The 16,382-nt window shown below is 35.9% G+C and overlaps 2 protein-coding genes across 2 annotated transcripts; both read left to right on the top strand.

Annotated features, from left to right (window-relative positions):
• The first annotated feature begins 391 nt into the window (after positions 1-391).
• Positions 392-10,333, top strand: LOC109066662 (ski-like protein). Its single transcript, XM_042714486.1, is given in 8 exon segments — positions 392-608; positions 2,149-3,154; positions 3,156-3,329; positions 5,782-5,870; positions 6,969-7,138; positions 7,222-7,418; positions 7,542-7,754; positions 8,678-10,333. Coding segments are annotated over 7 exon segments (1,938 nt in total). The 5' UTR covers positions 392-608; positions 2,149-2,269; the 3' UTR covers positions 8,888-10,333.
• Positions 10,334-10,769: 436 nt separating this feature from the next.
• On the top strand, positions 10,770-16,267 carry LOC109066661 (leucine-rich repeat-containing protein 31-like). Its single transcript, XM_042714487.1, has 11 exons — positions 10,770-10,924; positions 11,059-11,143; positions 11,579-11,794; positions 11,865-12,011; positions 12,112-12,279; positions 12,943-13,113; positions 14,108-14,275; positions 14,495-14,662; positions 14,733-14,897; positions 14,990-15,157; positions 15,239-16,267. The coding sequence occupies exons 2-11, from the start codon at positions 11,131-11,133 to the stop codon at positions 15,580-15,582; spliced, it is 1,728 nt and encodes a 575-aa protein (XP_042570421.1). The 5' UTR covers positions 10,770-10,924; positions 11,059-11,130; the 3' UTR covers positions 15,583-16,267.
• Positions 16,268-16,382: the final 115 nt, after the last annotated feature.

Genomic DNA, 16,382 nt, shown 5'->3' with positions numbered 1-16,382 from the left:
GTGTTTCCCAATCCTTGTCCTGGAGAACCCCCAATAATGCACGTTTTTGTTGTCTCTCTTATCTGACACGTTTGAGGTCTTGGAGTCTTCACTAATGAGCTGATGAGTTGAATCAGGTGTGTCTGAATAGGGAGACATCTAAAATGTGCAGTGCTGGGGGTTCTCCAGGAACAGGATTGGGAACCACTGCCCTAGATAGCCAGACAGACTTCCTACTCTTGCTACGGTTGCTATGGCCATGGTCGGTAGAACAGACCGAATGGCAATCAGCGATTGGACAGTTGTAAAGTCATTCAGAGAGCTTCCCCAATCGGTGATTAGTTTAAGGGCGGGCCTAATAGGAATACGGGTAACGCCCCCAGATCGCGAGACAGGCTTCCTCCGCTAATCTCGCCGTCTAGCCGTGGCACCCGTCGGGTGACGTAGGTTGTTGGGTTGTGGATTGACGTTGTATGAAGTCCGCACCAGTGTTATCGGTGTCAGCGCGACGGGCGCTCGTTCTGCTGTGAACTCCGAGACGGAATCCCGTGATATAAAAATACAATTATTTCACGCGCTTTCATTATCTTCTCGTCAAAACAGCGTTGAATGATACTTCAGATTTAAAGGTAAGCTTGAATACACATTGTTTTTTTGGTTTACATTTTCTATAACGAAAGCACGTATTTTCAACATTTAATATTTCAATATATGTTCATTCATATATTCACTAACGTTACTTCATGATATGATTGCTTCCCGTGCCTTTACTTTAAATGCCTTCTTTAGCGTATTACATCTTAAAGGATTATTTTTCAGGTTTGTTTCAGTTGAATTTTAAATGTGGTATTTTCTAAGATTACTCATACATACTATATTTGATAATCGACAGTAATCGGCTACGGTTATAGTTTATTTCCTTCAAGTGTTGTTAGAAAAACATTACAATGTAGCCTATGTTTTTTTTCATCATCGCTTTGATCATATCACACACAACAAAAACATAACCAAATCAATCACAACAACACCAAAACAAAATAATCTTTCCCTCCCGCAATGAAATCTTCTCGAGGGGTGCCTTCACAGTTTGTTGTGAAATGTGAAAGTGTCATAGCCATAGGTTCGGGAACATATGGGGGTAGTCCCGCAGAGGTCTCTGGCACGAGTGAATATCATTACCAAAGCAGAGGGGGGAGGGGCGGAGCTCTAAGCCCGGTCAGAGGGGAGTGGCTTTGTAAGAGGGCGGGGCCTCTCGCTGTGAAAGGGGGTGTAAAGTCTATTACATGCAGACACAACACATTGCAGATATGATTAATTTGTGAGATGATTGCGCTATAACGAGACTAATACTATTAACCCCTCCTGGAAACGAGTTTAGGCTCTTTAAAGAAACATGGGAAATGTCCATGAGAGTTACTTCAATATCATTGAGATACTATTATACTTTCTGTTCATATTTTACATTTAATGCTTTCATTTTAATTTTAGTTAAGGTTTTAGCAATTTTGTTGTTTTTGTAAATTTTTCAATTACTAATTAAAATTTGTATAATTTTTTTTATTAATGCATTTTTGTTTTATATATATATATATATATATATATATATATATAATATATATATATATATATATATATATATATATATATATATAATTTAGTAGTTGTTTTACTTCATCAGGAAAAATTTTAATAGCTGCTTTGGCCACTAGCTGAAATAGAAAGTTTATTATATTTTATTTTATGTCAGTTAATGTTTATTTTATTTCAGTTAGGTTTTTTTGTGGTTTTAATTTTAGTTTTGGTTTTAGTTTTAGTTAACTAAATCCTGGTTGAATGTCTTTATAGTTTTTATTAATTCTTATTTCAGTTTAGTTTGATTAATTTTAGTACATCAACCCAAACTAAATGAAAATGAGAAATGCTGGCTTAAAATTCTGAAAAACGATGTTTATACAGTATATATATATAGTTTTAAGTTAAAATTAATTTTATTTGAGTTATCAAAATGTTTTTAATGGTCTTAGTTTTAGTTAATATAATAACAGTTTATGTCATGTTATGTCTTTTTTTTTAAATAAAATATCAAAGTAATGAATTTTTTTATTTTTTATTCAAAACTTTTATTATTATTATTATTATTAATCTATGATGCTTGTTTTGACTTTTCAGCCATCTGGGAAGTGTTGAAGACTTACTATGATCCACATATAAAAAGCACTGCATTCCTGACACTTCCTCTGTGTATCTTCTGGTCCCCAAAGACAACTTAGCGATATCCATAAACAACATTATGGAGACTACTAAGAACAAGCGCCGAGAACTCCCCAAGGAACAGGCACTTCTAAAAGTGCCATTAAAGAGGTTGATGCGAGACAAAGCTGTAGACGGCACACCCATAAAGAAACGTGTGATGGCTGCTCTCAATTTATCCTGCAAAAAGATCCCAAAAACCTCTCTTGGCTATCAGGTCTCAAAGGCAACAGACAAAATGGATGCCAATCCGGATCTGAGCCCTGGTTTGAAGCACACTCTAGCGCAGTTCTCTCTGAGCAGCCAGTGCTCCCTCGGTGGCCCAGCTGCATTCACAGGTCAACATGGTCAGTATAAGATGGCGCCCCCTCTGGCACAGGGAGGTATGGCAGGGGGACCTGTACTAGTCCCTCCTGACAGCTCAACAGACCTTGGCCTCTGCTGTCTGGAGGGCGAATTCATCTCCTGCTTCTCTGTGGGAGGCGAACTGCGTCTTTGTCTGCCTCAGCTGCTCAACACCGTCCTGCGGGACTTCTCGTTGCAACAGATCAACTCTGTGTGCGACCAGCTGTATTTGTACTGTTCCCGCTGTGATGCCACACAGTTACACATCCTCAAAGTGCTAGGCATCCTTCCTCCAGGGACTCCATCCTGCGGCCTCATCACACTGACCGATTCTCAGCGCCTCTGCAACACACTGCTGCATCCAGGCGAGGAGCCCTCTCGTGATTCACACAAAGGGCATGGTGATAGAGAGGAGGAAGAGAAAGACGGTGAGGAATCTGGAGGATTTTGGGTGGAACACCAATGTCTGGGCAAGTGTCAAGGCCTGTTTGTACCCCAGCTTTACTCCAGCCCAGATGCGCACTGTATCCGTTGCTCCCAATGTATGATCCTCTTCCCCCATCACCTATTCATCAACCACCACCGACAGACAGACAGACAAACGCACATGTCACTGGGGCTTCGATTCAGCCAAGTGGGCCTGCTATCTGCAGCTGGCACAAAGACACCTGGGAACAGTGGATGAAGAGATGCTAAAGAAATCTCTGGAGGATATGAAGATGAAGTTCCAGGAAGAGAAGAGGCAGCCGCTTGTAGTGAGTATCTCTTATTTTTAATCTATAGTAATTCAGAAATTAAGCAGTTAATGTATTGTAGTATAGCAAAATATGAACAAAGATGGGGAAATAAATGTTAATGGCACCATTTGCATTAAACATATACGATAAATCAAACAAAAAAAAAAATTTTCACTATATAAAACATCACATAAAACATTTATTTCATAATGTGTAAATTAAATTTACAGTTCATTTTTTTTTTATTCCATTAAATTTACAGTTCATTTTTTTTTTGCATTTCAGTCAAATTAATAAAATGATTTCTTAATCGTAATAAAGATTAACAGGCTTCAGTTATTAACAGTGCAAAAAAAAAAAGATTAATAGGCTGCATGTTTTGTGAGATAAAAAAATCAAAGAAAACAATATATATATATATATATATATATATATACTTAATCACGAAAATGAACAAATAACAAATGTATATATGTATATATATATTTGATTTGTTCCTTTTCATTGATTTTTGAGATAAAATATGACATGTTCTTGACATGTTTTGCGAGTTTCACCCTATATGCAAGTTATCAGGACTAAAGCGTTTGCAGCCGAGAAAGCTTGAAAGACCATATTTGTCTCCTTCCAAAATTTTTTGAAATGTTCTGAGTGGAAAGTAAACAGCAAATCTAATGTTGGGTCAGCTGAATCTAGCTCTCAAGCTGCACCAGATGTTTCCCTCCGAAGGAAATGGCTGAATGTGGTTCAGACCGGGTCACTAGACTCTCAAACTACTTCTGACAGAGTCTGCACAAACAGTGGGTGCCCTGGCAACAGGGGAGAGAAACAGAGGAGGAGAGTGGGCGGGAGGGGGGAGAGAGAGAGAAAAAGACAGTTGAGGAAAGAAAGAGCAAAAAGATTGAGAGAGGGAGTGAAAGAGAGTGGTTGGGACATTCTGTTACATGTGCCTGCAGTGTATTGCTCCCCCTTTACAGGCCCAGCACTCACCCTGCAGGACCTCCATCACCAACCAATCAGAGAGCGAACTCCTGGCCCCAGCCTCCCTCTCAGCCAATCAAATCTCAGCGCATTCAGCGAATTCCCATCTCATTATATAATGCTTAGCCAGAGACTCAACAACATCCCCAGCTATTTTCCCAGATACAGACTAGACTTTCTGTTTACATTTAATATATAATAGTAATACTTATTAGATATACTTCTAGAGACAATAAAAAAGTACAATAAAATAAAACCACTTATCAACCACTTAGAACACCTTACAATGTCTATCTATCTATCTATCTATCTATCTATCTATCTATCTATCTATCTATCTATCTATCTATCTATCTATCTATCTACAATTTTATGAATATATATGGAACCAAATGCACATAAACACCCTGTAATGTACACGTCAATGACAATGTTAAGGTCAAGGCAGAGTTATATTGGACTATAATTGAACCTAATAGCCAAATCTGGTGCATCTGAGCTTATTCACAAGGTCACAAATGAATCATATCAATGCACTGCATGAAGAGTGACCGTCCTGCTCATGTCACTTCATAAATAGCAGCGTAGATTAGAGCCCTCATGCCGCGAGTGCCACGTGATGGCCCCCAGACAGCACACCCTTCCCCCAACCAGAGGCGTTTGGAGTTCCCTGCACTTCACATGTAAAAGTATGAAAGAGTGTATGAGTGTGTGTTTTTTAATAAACCTGTATTGCTTGTTTTGTTTCTAAGAGACATACACCAAACCGTTTCTACCACTGATACAAAGTTTCAAGAGTATGCTTAGAAAGACTCGATTTCCAGAAGAACCACGTATCGAGTGCTTCGTAACCACAGTGGAGGGACTTTTGAGTAGGTGTGAATTGTCACACTATGACCATAAAGGAAATTTCTGACTCTACATCATGTGGGTGTGTGGTTTATATTTTTTTTTTTGGTCTGCATGCTCTGAACGTGCATGTGGTGTGCAAGCTGGTTGCTGAGGCTTTATGATAGATCAGATGGCCTATTTACATTAAAGCGGCTTACGTTACCGGCTGTTGATGGGAGAAACGTCCATATTTCCTCCAGTGTTCAGATTCAAGGTTCTGTCCTATATTGGGGAGTGCAACATCATCACACGGCCTGTAAAACATGTCAGAATGAGAGTATTAATCAGTATGAGCTTTCACAATGATATAAAGTCTTGTTTACATGTTTCCAGATCTGGCTTCTCTACTGGAATAGAATGAATCATAAGAACTAAATGTGTGTGTGCATAAAGGCGTGCAGAAGTGACACTGTTCATACTCGTGTGCTTTAGGAGGCTGCTTGGCATGTGAAGGGATTAAATCAATGTTAAATAAGTAATACAACTCAATGGGACTGCTAATACATTAAGAGCAATCAGCATTAACTCACAATGGGATAATCAATCCCTTTTTGTTAGTGAAACCAGGCTCACAAGTTCTTTTATCTCTGTCTTTCAGGGAGTATCTTCACCTGCATTTGTGTTCGACTCAAGTTTGCTTGCCAGTCTTAAGGAGGACCCCGGCCATGTTGACTCGATGTGGCAAAGGTTCAATTCATTTACAAATATACATTATTTAATAATATATAGAAGAAATCTGATTCTGGCCATATTTCTTCCCAAAAAGAGCAATATGATAATATACAAAGGACAAATACTTTTTTTTTGTATTGTGACATTATTATTTAATAATTACTGTTAAATAATGAATCACTGCAATTCAATGGATGTTTTACTTTTTGAGTTTATCTGTAATTTTTATTCTTCTCAGTAATCATTCTCATTATCTCATAATTATCAAAATAAAAATATAAATACAATTCATTAAAATGATAAATGCAAATGAATTAAAAATGAAAAGATTTATTGTTCTCAGTGGTCATAATTATCAAATAAAAAGATTAAAATTAAAAAATGTAAAATGCTAATTCAAATTGTTACATTGAGATTTAAAAGAATAAATGAATGTGAATTAATGAATAAATAAATAAATGCTATTAGGATATGAATATAGTTTAATTTGGGGTACTATGCTTAATTGTAATTAAAATAATGTCACAATGTAAATAATCTTTGTGCTAAAATAGGCATTGCTGTTTGTAAAATATAATTTTGTATTTCTTTCAGTTGATTTTGAGGTGAAAAAAGATCTGGATATGTTCTTAAAAGCAGTGCTATTTTAGCATTGAGATATTGTTATAGTTATTATAGTTTATTATAGTTTTTGTTTATATTTTTTGTTTATATTTTGAATTAGAATTCATTTGTTTATTTTGTTTTGAAATATAATTTTTTAAAATAAAATAAGGTTACGTTTTTATATATATATTTTCTTTTTATTTGTGTGTGTGTGTGTGTGTCTGTGTCTAGTCTTTTGACTTTAAACACAAATTGTGGACTTATAGCACAATGTTAAACACTCAGATCTCAGGGTACTGATAATAATCTTATTCACAATTAACATAAAAAATAAAATAAATACACACACACACACACACACACACACACACACACACACACACACACACACACACACACACACACACACACACACACACACACACACACATTACTGTAATAATTCTACAGCTAGAAGTAGTTTAGTACAAAACAGCAAGTAATTTCCTTTATTGTATTCCTCCCTAGCTGGTACCAGTACATGCCTGACAAGTTGGAAGATAATGGCTTGGCACGACACCCTGGGTATCTGCCTGGAAAGGAAATGCGGTCTACAGGAACAGAGATGCTAGGTGATACTCAGAATGTAAAGAATCAGGAAGAATACAACACCGACCCAAAGACGCCCACCTTTCCAGGTGAGTTTGCTTTCACAATAAGTCATAGTCACATTGCACAAACAAATATACATGTTTCTTAACAAGAGCTCTAACTGATATAGGGCAAGAAAAACATGGCCAGTCAGACGATGCCAGTCCAGATGAATGGCAGAAAGTAGATACAGCAGCTTATAAGCGGTCGGTTGGTGTGACTGTGGAGCACAGTAAGGACGGCATGGTGATGGAGCTCCTCCAGATGTACAGTGCTCAACACAACAAACTTCAGTCAACACTACGCAGACAGAAACAGCTCGAAAAGGTTTTTACCCCGACTAGATTACAATACAGCACACATAATGTGTTTTTAGCACCTTCTTTTTATTTGCCAGAAGGTGCATGTGAGTATCTGATGACTCTTTCTCACTCTGATACTTGTGAACAGGAGCTGCAGGCTCTGCGTCAAGGTGAAGCCATAGACCGCTGTGACATACACGGGGAGCTGGAGGCGGTTCAGACTGAACATGCTCAGAGGCTCGGTGAAGTCCAGCAGGAACAGAGAAAGTTAAAGTCCCGACTCGACCAGCTGAGGCAGCAAGGCTGCAGATGCAAAGAACTCGGTACTGAGCCGCACCAGGAAACTATCTATGCCAAACAGGTAGCGATACACATCCACACAAGACCATGTCAGGTTCATAAATTGTCATACTTTCTTTTTATAATTTATTTTAGGATAAAATTTAGTTTCAATTGTAAAGAAGTTTCTTATGCTCACCAAGGCTGCAATTATTTGATCAAAAATACTGTGAAAAAAGTAATATTGTGAAATGTTATTACAATTTAAAATAGCTGTGTTCTATTTTAATATATTTTAAAATATAATTTATTCCTGTGATGGCAAAAATAAATCTTCAGAAACAATACTAAAATCCTCATTTTCACATAATCAACCATAAATCATTATAATAACCTTATAATACACCTAAGAAAACTTCTTACAATTATCAAAGTTGAAAACAATTGTGTTTCTTAATATTTTTGTGGAAGTCATTATATATATTTTTTCAGGATTCTTTAACAAATAGAAAGTTCAAAGGAACAGCATTTAAAAAGAAAAAAATTGAAATCTTTGGTAGCATTATAAATGTATTTACTGACACAATTTAATGTACACTTGCAGAATAAGTAATTTCAATAAGTAATTTCTTAAAAAGAAAATAATTGTAAATATATATATATATATTTTTTTTTCATAAATAATAAAAACAGTACTATTGTGAAATATTATTATTATTAAAATTTAAAATAACTGGAAGTTCAAATGAATAGCTTTTTTTTTAAAAAAATTTATCTTTGGTAACATTATAAATGTCTTTGCTGACACTTTTGATCTATTTAATGCAAACTTGCTGAACAAAAGTATTAATTTCTTTAAAAAATAAATAAATAAATTACTGACCCCAAACAGTACAATACAAAAAAACAAACTATATATATATAATTATTAAAAGATAAAAAAAAATCAAACCCTGTTTTTGTTGTCTGATTCACTTTAACTGACCAAAGGCATCCTGTGCTTAGTTATCAGAACTGCGTCAGAGGCTGGATCATGCTGAGGAAGACCGTGAGGAGCTGCAGGAAGAGCTACGCAGAGAGCGAGACGCCAGAGAGAGGCTGGAGCGTACCATCTCTGAGCTCAAACATCAGATGAGGGAAACCGGCCACCCTGCTTCAGTGGACAGTCCCATGTCTTCAGTCTCTAGTGACACACACATGTACCCGACGGCTTAGCGTGGTCTATGGCCACCGCAACCTGATTTCTGTGATCAAGATTCATTTCGGAATGGCGTCTTCGTTTTGGAATTGGATGCCGAAGTTGTTTTAATTGCAGTTCTATGGATCAGTTATACAGTTTGAGTCGTCCTGAGTTGGTTTGGGTTTAATGCTGTGAATTTGTTGAGTAACTATTGATTTGAACTGATTTTTTTGGACATGTAAATAAGGATTTTTGGTGTTTTGATACAAATTAAGTAGTTAGAGATATTATGCAAACCACTAACCCTGCAAGCGTACAATCAATATTTTGGTTTATCAGTGCTAGGACTACTGATATCAAATGATTTTTTTTTTTTTTTTAAATATTGGAATTGTTTAAAAATATATCTCAACTGATATCATTTGAAAAATATTTATTGTTTATGAATAAATGTTATGTGAATATTCTTGTCAAATTATACATATTTAACTTTCTTTTTGCCATATTTTTGTTTATATTTTATGCAGGTTATGCTCATTATGAATGTACAAAATATATGCATGTGTACTTTCATAAAATATGGATAAATATACTATGTTTACAGTGTGTTATGAAGTTCAGATATAACAGAAAATGTTTTCTATGCCATTTACAGTGAATGTTTGCCTCTTTTAATGACCACCAATTTTATTCTCTCAATTTGAGGACCTTTAACACCAAACTTAATTATAGATTTTAAAAGTGATGATAAATGTTAAAACACTCATTGCCTCAACCTTTACAGTTTAAGCATATGACATGATCCTTGTACTTTACATTCCATAAATTGTCTAGACAACCAGGTCTGTATGTACTTTGCTCAGAGAAAGATGTGTTATTCTTATATGTGTGAGAAAGTAAACTATGTATTGATATTGTTGGCTGTAACTGACAATCAGCGTGTTTATCTGTAATTGCTTTTATATCCAAAATTTAACAGGTAAGATTAATTAAATAGTTGCTACCTCAAACGAACACATACAGATATATACATAGAAAAACTTAAAATACAGGTTGTATATTTATGTATAGAAGTGAATGGATGGAGTAGTCAGGTGTATGACTGATAAATACCTCTGTGCTGCTGCTATGACATTTCTTTATATGATTTTCTTCCTTTTTTTCCAGTTTCCAGATGATTTAAATATGCATGTGAGATTGAAGAAATATATATAATACAGATATACTGAGTATTGTTTCCTTACCTTTAAGCCAAACATAATTTCACAAAAATGTTAAGTACAAAATATTAATTATAATTGCCAGTGCCATCTTTTGTGTGTATCGTAAAACATGACAAGTTTGTCCTACCTCCACTGTGATCGAGACACTTTGTTTCACCCACCAAAATTTTGTATGTCATCTTTCTACATTCACTCATGGGAAATGATATATTAATGTGCTGTTGGGGAAAATAATAAAAATGATTATATATAATAATATACATTGACTTGTATCTTTTAAAAGGTGTGTATAAAAGTGAATTTACTTGTCTAGTAATAAAAAAAAGCACATTTGTAACCTCAAAATATCAGAGTTACGCTATTCAGTGCTAAATACTGCAATAAAACTACAGTAACTGTAGGCCTGTTATATATCACTGCCATTAAAAATAAATAAAATGACAGAGGTACCCTGAAATCTTCTTAAACTGCTTGAAGGTGATTTCATATTTATTTTTCATAGTTTTAAAGCACTAACTGTAGTAACTACTTCGCGGTTTCCACTTCTGGGACATATCTTCACCATCTCCGGTGTCCACTCAGCAAATTCATGGGCTTGTGCAATTTTCATAAATGAATAACTAACATTTTAAATGAATGGGGCTCTTTTACTGCGACCGGATTCATGACAGCTCTTGTTTACAGTGTTTTATTTTTTTTTTTAATAAAGCCAAAGTTCAGGCTAACTTCCGGGATCCGGTGTGAATGAAAGAGATGAATGTGACAGGTTTAAATGCGGACTGAAAATGTTTACAGTCATCGCGCGCTGATGAATGCATAATATATAAAGGATTCAAGAAATATTTCAAGGTAAGGACAACTCGAGTCATTCTGACTGAATGATTTTAAAACAGGTCCTGTTGCACCGATGAGCAGGATGTGACAAAGTAAACAAATCGTTTGTCGTTCATATTGTTTTAAATATTGGTGTATTAATTTTTCAGATTGAAAAAAGGACAGAATAACCATACATAAAACTTACCTGCATATAAGCCGAAATCTTCTTTTAAAAAGCAATGGATTCAACAGGTATGTTATTTGAAGAAATTATACATACATATATATATATATATAGTTTATATAAAGCTAAGCCCCTTTTAAAACCTTTAAAACTATTTTTTACCCCCCCCCTCCTTAATTTTATCTGAAAGTTAAGCAGAATTAACACCATCTCATTACTGTTAAATGCACAAATATATTGATTTTTATATATAAGATTATATTAATATTATGTAAAAATATAAAATAATATTTATATACATATTATATATTTAGTATTTGCTGTAGAAACAAATTTAAAAGTGAAACATTAGCAAAGATAATTGTCCTGAAAATATATCATATATATATATATATATAATTTGTATGAAAAATATAGTATCTTTTTTATTAATTTGGTGTGAGATTGAATGAGATTATTAATGTAATAATACATTTGGAATCCGTTTTGTCATCACAATGCAGAGGCTACCAAAGGGAAGGAGAGTGTTCAGAAAAGATCTCCTCTGGATCTGATAATGAACCAGCTCCGAAGGAAAGCCTCTTTCACGGAAAGAAAGAAACCGGCTGTGGGCCGCCTCTTCCGCCCATCGGAGAGCAGTGACAAGAGAAACGTAGGCATACCTGAAGTGAAAGAATCAGAGGCCAGTGAGGGAAAGGAAAATAATGAGCCTGGGAAAGGTGGGCATTAGGTGTGTTTAGAAGACGTAAAAATGTAAATATAGATGAACAAACCCTTGGTTTCCTTTAGAGATCAATGACACAGATGATGAGGCTGGCTCTGTTGTGGGCTGGGGTCGGGTGAAGCAGTTCGTTCAGAAGCTTGGGAAAACCCCTCACAGTCAAAATCTGAGCCTGAGCCACTGTGATCTGACAGCTACAGATGTGGTGGAACTAGGTGGGTGTTGTGACATACTTTTTTTTTCCCACAGTAGAACAATATTTACAAGACCGTACATGTGTCAGGATCTCCGATTATTGTTTTGATGTTTCCTCAGCCACCTTACTGCCATTTCTGGCTCAGCTGGAGGTGATGGACCTGTCCTGGAATGATCTGGTTGGAGGCTCCCTGAAGGCACTTACTATCCATCTGCAGCATGTAGGAAAACTGAGAGTGCTGAAGCTGTGTAGCTGCAGATTAACAAATCAAGACCTTACTGCTCTTGGTACAGGAAGTATTCATTTATTATAATGACTAAAGGGATAGTTCACCCAAAAACTCATCATACTCTCAATGTCATTCCAAACCTGTCAGCCTATGACATTCTTTCTTCTTCGGAAGACATTTTGACGAATGTTGGTAACCAAACAGTTTCCTATTGACTTCCTATTGATCATTTTTTCACCATACAATAGAAGTCATTGGGAACCAAAACTCAATGGAAATCATGCAAATGGAAATCAATGGGAATGTTACCAATGTTCTTCACAAAAAAAAAAGAAGATATTTCGAAGAATGTTGATTAGCAAACAGTTTCAGTTCCTGTTGACCTCCATTGCATGGTCAAAAAAGACACTTGAAGTCAATGGGAACCAAAACTCTGTGGTTACCAGTATTCTTTTTTTGTTCTGCTAAAGAAAGAAAGACTTTCACAAGTTTGAAATGACGTGAGGGTGAGTAAATGATGGCAGAATTTTCATTTTTGGATTTTAAGTCTTTTTATTTTAAAAGACCTCACAAAAATGCTAAATTAAGCAAGATTTAACATACATGAGCTGAAAAGCTAAATATACACACATTTCTTTGGAAAATCATATAAATTCCAACCAGACATCTTGAAATTTGTCTCATTTAAGATAAAAAAATCTCTCCTAAAATGATATTCCAGGTGAGGCTCTTGACTGCATTCCTCTAATAGAGGTGCTAGATTTGTCCTGGAATGTTGGCGTCGGTGCGGGAAATTTCAGACACTTCGCAGAACACCTCCAAGCTGAAAGCACACTGAAAGAACTCCGCCTGGTGGACTGTCAGCTCTCTGAGACAGACATTACCGCTCTGAGTAAGACATGCTTTGTATAAAACTCATAAAATGATGGTAATTGAAGTAGAACCTTTCAAATACTCCACGGTAGGATTTCATATGACATTGAAGACTATTAAGTTTAATTTTTTGGGGTAGTGGTGAACTGGGTACACAAATCCAGCATTTGAGTTAAATTAAACATACTTGGATGAAATATAATATCAGTAAAAACTTCTACTTGAGTAAGTTTAGCATTTACACATTATACTTATGAGAATTAGAGGGGAAATGGGCTTAATCATCATATAAATGTAATGATACAATGACAAAAATATTTTGTTTTTAATATTTATTTTATTAAATCTATAATGTAACTAATACTTTTAGGTTGAAATAACTTTCTTTGTGGGTCTCTACTGCCATTTATTAGTTTTCGTTTATTATTCCTCCTGCTCAAAATGCCTATTTTAGGAGCAAGGGGTCTAATGTCAGGTCAGATAAGATATAGAGTTTAAATAGTTTCGAGCTCAGTTTGACATCATAATAAATTATATGACTCAGCGCAGTCAAACTGAGGAACATATTACGGTTATTGTCTCATTTTGAGTAAGACTAGACAGATTTACTTGAGACTTGCTCTTACCAAATCACTGAATCAGTTGTTAACTGATGCAATCACAAATAAACCACTCGAAGAGGTTTGTGAACTGGTTAATTTAGTTCATTGGAAAGTTGAGTCTTGTTTTTTTCCCCTTCAAAATGACTAGGAGTGGCATTTTTTGGTTCTAGATTGTAGTATAGTAAAAGATATTATTCTTGTAATCCAACCCCCCCCCAAATGAATAGACTCTGATAAAGCACAGACAGACACTTACATAGCAGATACAAGTAACAAAGTAAAAATTCTTTAGTCCCATTTGAGTGGATAAACTGTGAATTCAGCTTTAGGTCATTCAGAAGAAGCCTATAATTAGCTGTGAATGGTTATTTATCAGTTTTCTTTAAAAAGCACTAATTATTTTTTCTGCAGGTGAGGCTCTTCGCATGTTGTCTAGTTTGGAGGAGTTAGATCTGTCCAATAATAAGCTGTCAATCAAGGGAATGGAGAACTTCACCTCCTCTCTAGGCTCAACTCCACAACTGAAGACCCTAAAACTGAGCATGTGTGGACTCAGTAAAGACAGCATCAGTATTCTGGGTACGAAAGCTACGATAGAAAGTCCTTCAAAATAGACCTTCAATGGCAGACTATTAGCAACACAGCTACAAACTTAAAAGCACACATATTAAATTATCTGCCAGGAAGCTCCAAATGCAGACTCTAATATCAGTGATAACTGAATAACCATTTCAGTTATAATTCATTTTCCTTTCCTTTCCTTAATAATTTAATGAATTTATTTTGTGAAATGTTAAGGACAGGCACTCAGGTCCGTCCCTGCGCTAGAGCACATCAATCTGTCATGTAATAAGGAAGCTGGTGGAGGTCTCACCATGCTGTCTACTAACCTAGCTCTCCTCACACACCTGAGAAGTCTGGACATGCATCTGTGCTGTCTATCAAAGGAAGATGTGTTGGCTTTAGGTAAGACTAGTTGTCAATGTTAATTTAAAGTTGAAGTTGTTTGTATTATTATTTTAACTCGCTTTCTCAGTCCAGGTAGCTTCATCTCTCAAAGAGCTCAGAGAACTGGATTTGTCGTCCAATAAAAGTGTTGGAGAGACACTCCAGAATCTTCTGCAAACCCTCCCTCTTTCTCAGATAACCAAACTTCCATTAAACAACTGTGCTTTGAGCACACATGCATGCCATGCCCTTGGTATGAAACCAATATAATTTCAAAAGACATTAAAAAATTTTTAAATGGAGAGATTTTGAAAAAAATGTGTGTGTTTCTGGGTTTCCTCACAGCTACCGCAATGCAGATGCTAAAACAGCTTGAAAGGCTGAACTTGTCATGGAACAAGTGTGTAGGAGAAAATCTGAAACAATTTCTGGAGCCTTTGCAGCCTGATTGCAAACTACAGGACCTCCGACTGAGCAGCTGTAATTTAACCACTGAAGATGTGCTACAGCTAGGTCAGTTCTGGTCAAAGAATGCTCAATTAATTATATAAATGCTGGTATATGACACTTTTGCAAACTGTTGTAATCTTGCAGAATCTGCTTGCCAGCGTGGAGTTCTGTCCCATCTGAAACAGCTGGATTTGTCTTATAATGGGAGTGTTGGGGATGGTGGTTGGATGTCCCTTTTTGGGAAGGCTGCTGCTCTAAAGGGACTGGAGGAGCTGGATGTCAGTCTGCGACCTTCTGCGTCTCTCTCTGTGTCTCCCTGGCTGCCCGCCTTGTTGGAGGCCCTTCCACAGCTTTCGTCCCTCACCCGTCTGTCTCTGCAGCACTGGGGTCTGAGCTCAGCTGAGAGAGAGAAGCTGGAAAAAATTCTTCGCAAGAAGAATGTCATCCTGGAATGTGACAGGCTGGCCATGCCAAAGGCGGCAGGTTAATGAGAAGCATTTCAGCCGCTTTGACAGTTACTGAAGCTGCAAATCAAGAAGTTACTGACAATGTATTGATTTTCCTTTGACTCATTTTCTTTTTTAAACGTTTTTATTTTTATTTTAAATCACACAATTAATCATATAAAAAAGAGGGTGTTTTATCATCAATTTAAAGTATCAGAAATTAAAATTTAACTCGTCGGCATAGGGTTAAGGTAGGGTGACCATACGTCCTAAGTACTGAGATTCTAAATTGCCTAAAATGTTCTGGTTTTATCATAAACTTTATCATTATTTACTTAGATCTGCATGAAGATTCATCAATTTTCATTTGTGGGTTGAATATTGTTTGCACTACAGTAGAGATTATTCTTGTCGGACAAGTATTTAGATTTTATTAATTTGCTTCTTTTCTCATTTACATAAAACAAAAAGTTAGTTTTCGACTAAACTTGCTAAATCAAAATCTCTCTGACTTTTATCTGTCCTGCCAAAACTGTGGGAAAATTTGCATGTGACACCCAATACAGCGAAGACTAAGTGTCAGAGCAAATCATTTACATAAATGACGTGTTTTTTGCAGACATCATGGCAGCCTGTGACATTTCCAAACACTGGACACATGGACATAAAGGCTGTAATCAAAAACACTAACTTTGTGAGTAATTATAATAAATACAAATGTAACCAACTGTGCTGTGGATTATTTTGCTTGCCAGCAACTGAAATGTTTCAACGACAACAACAAAAAGTCACGTTAAATCAAGTTAAGTCTAAATGTGTCTTACACTGAAGCAGCAACACAC

This window comes from Cyprinus carpio, chromosome A24, assembly GCF_018340385.1.
Source record: "Cyprinus carpio isolate SPL01 chromosome A24, ASM1834038v1, whole genome shotgun sequence".
Classification (NCBI taxonomy): domain Eukaryota; kingdom Metazoa; phylum Chordata; class Actinopteri; order Cypriniformes; family Cyprinidae; genus Cyprinus; species Cyprinus carpio.
Note: the sequence above shows the minus strand (reverse complement) of the source record. Positions and strands in the feature narration are given on the sequence as shown.

Excerpts from the sequence above, each read along its gene's own strand:
- LOC109066661 (XM_042714487.1), top strand. Across the intron at positions 14,276-14,494 it reads AGACAGCATCAGTATTCTGG|GACAGGCACTCAGGTCCGTC; the intron begins GTACGAAAGCTA and ends TGAAATGTTAAG. Across the intron at positions 15,158-15,238 it reads TGAAGATGTGCTACAGCTAG|AATCTGCTTGCCAGCGTGGA; the intron begins GTCAGTTCTGGT and ends GTAATCTTGCAG.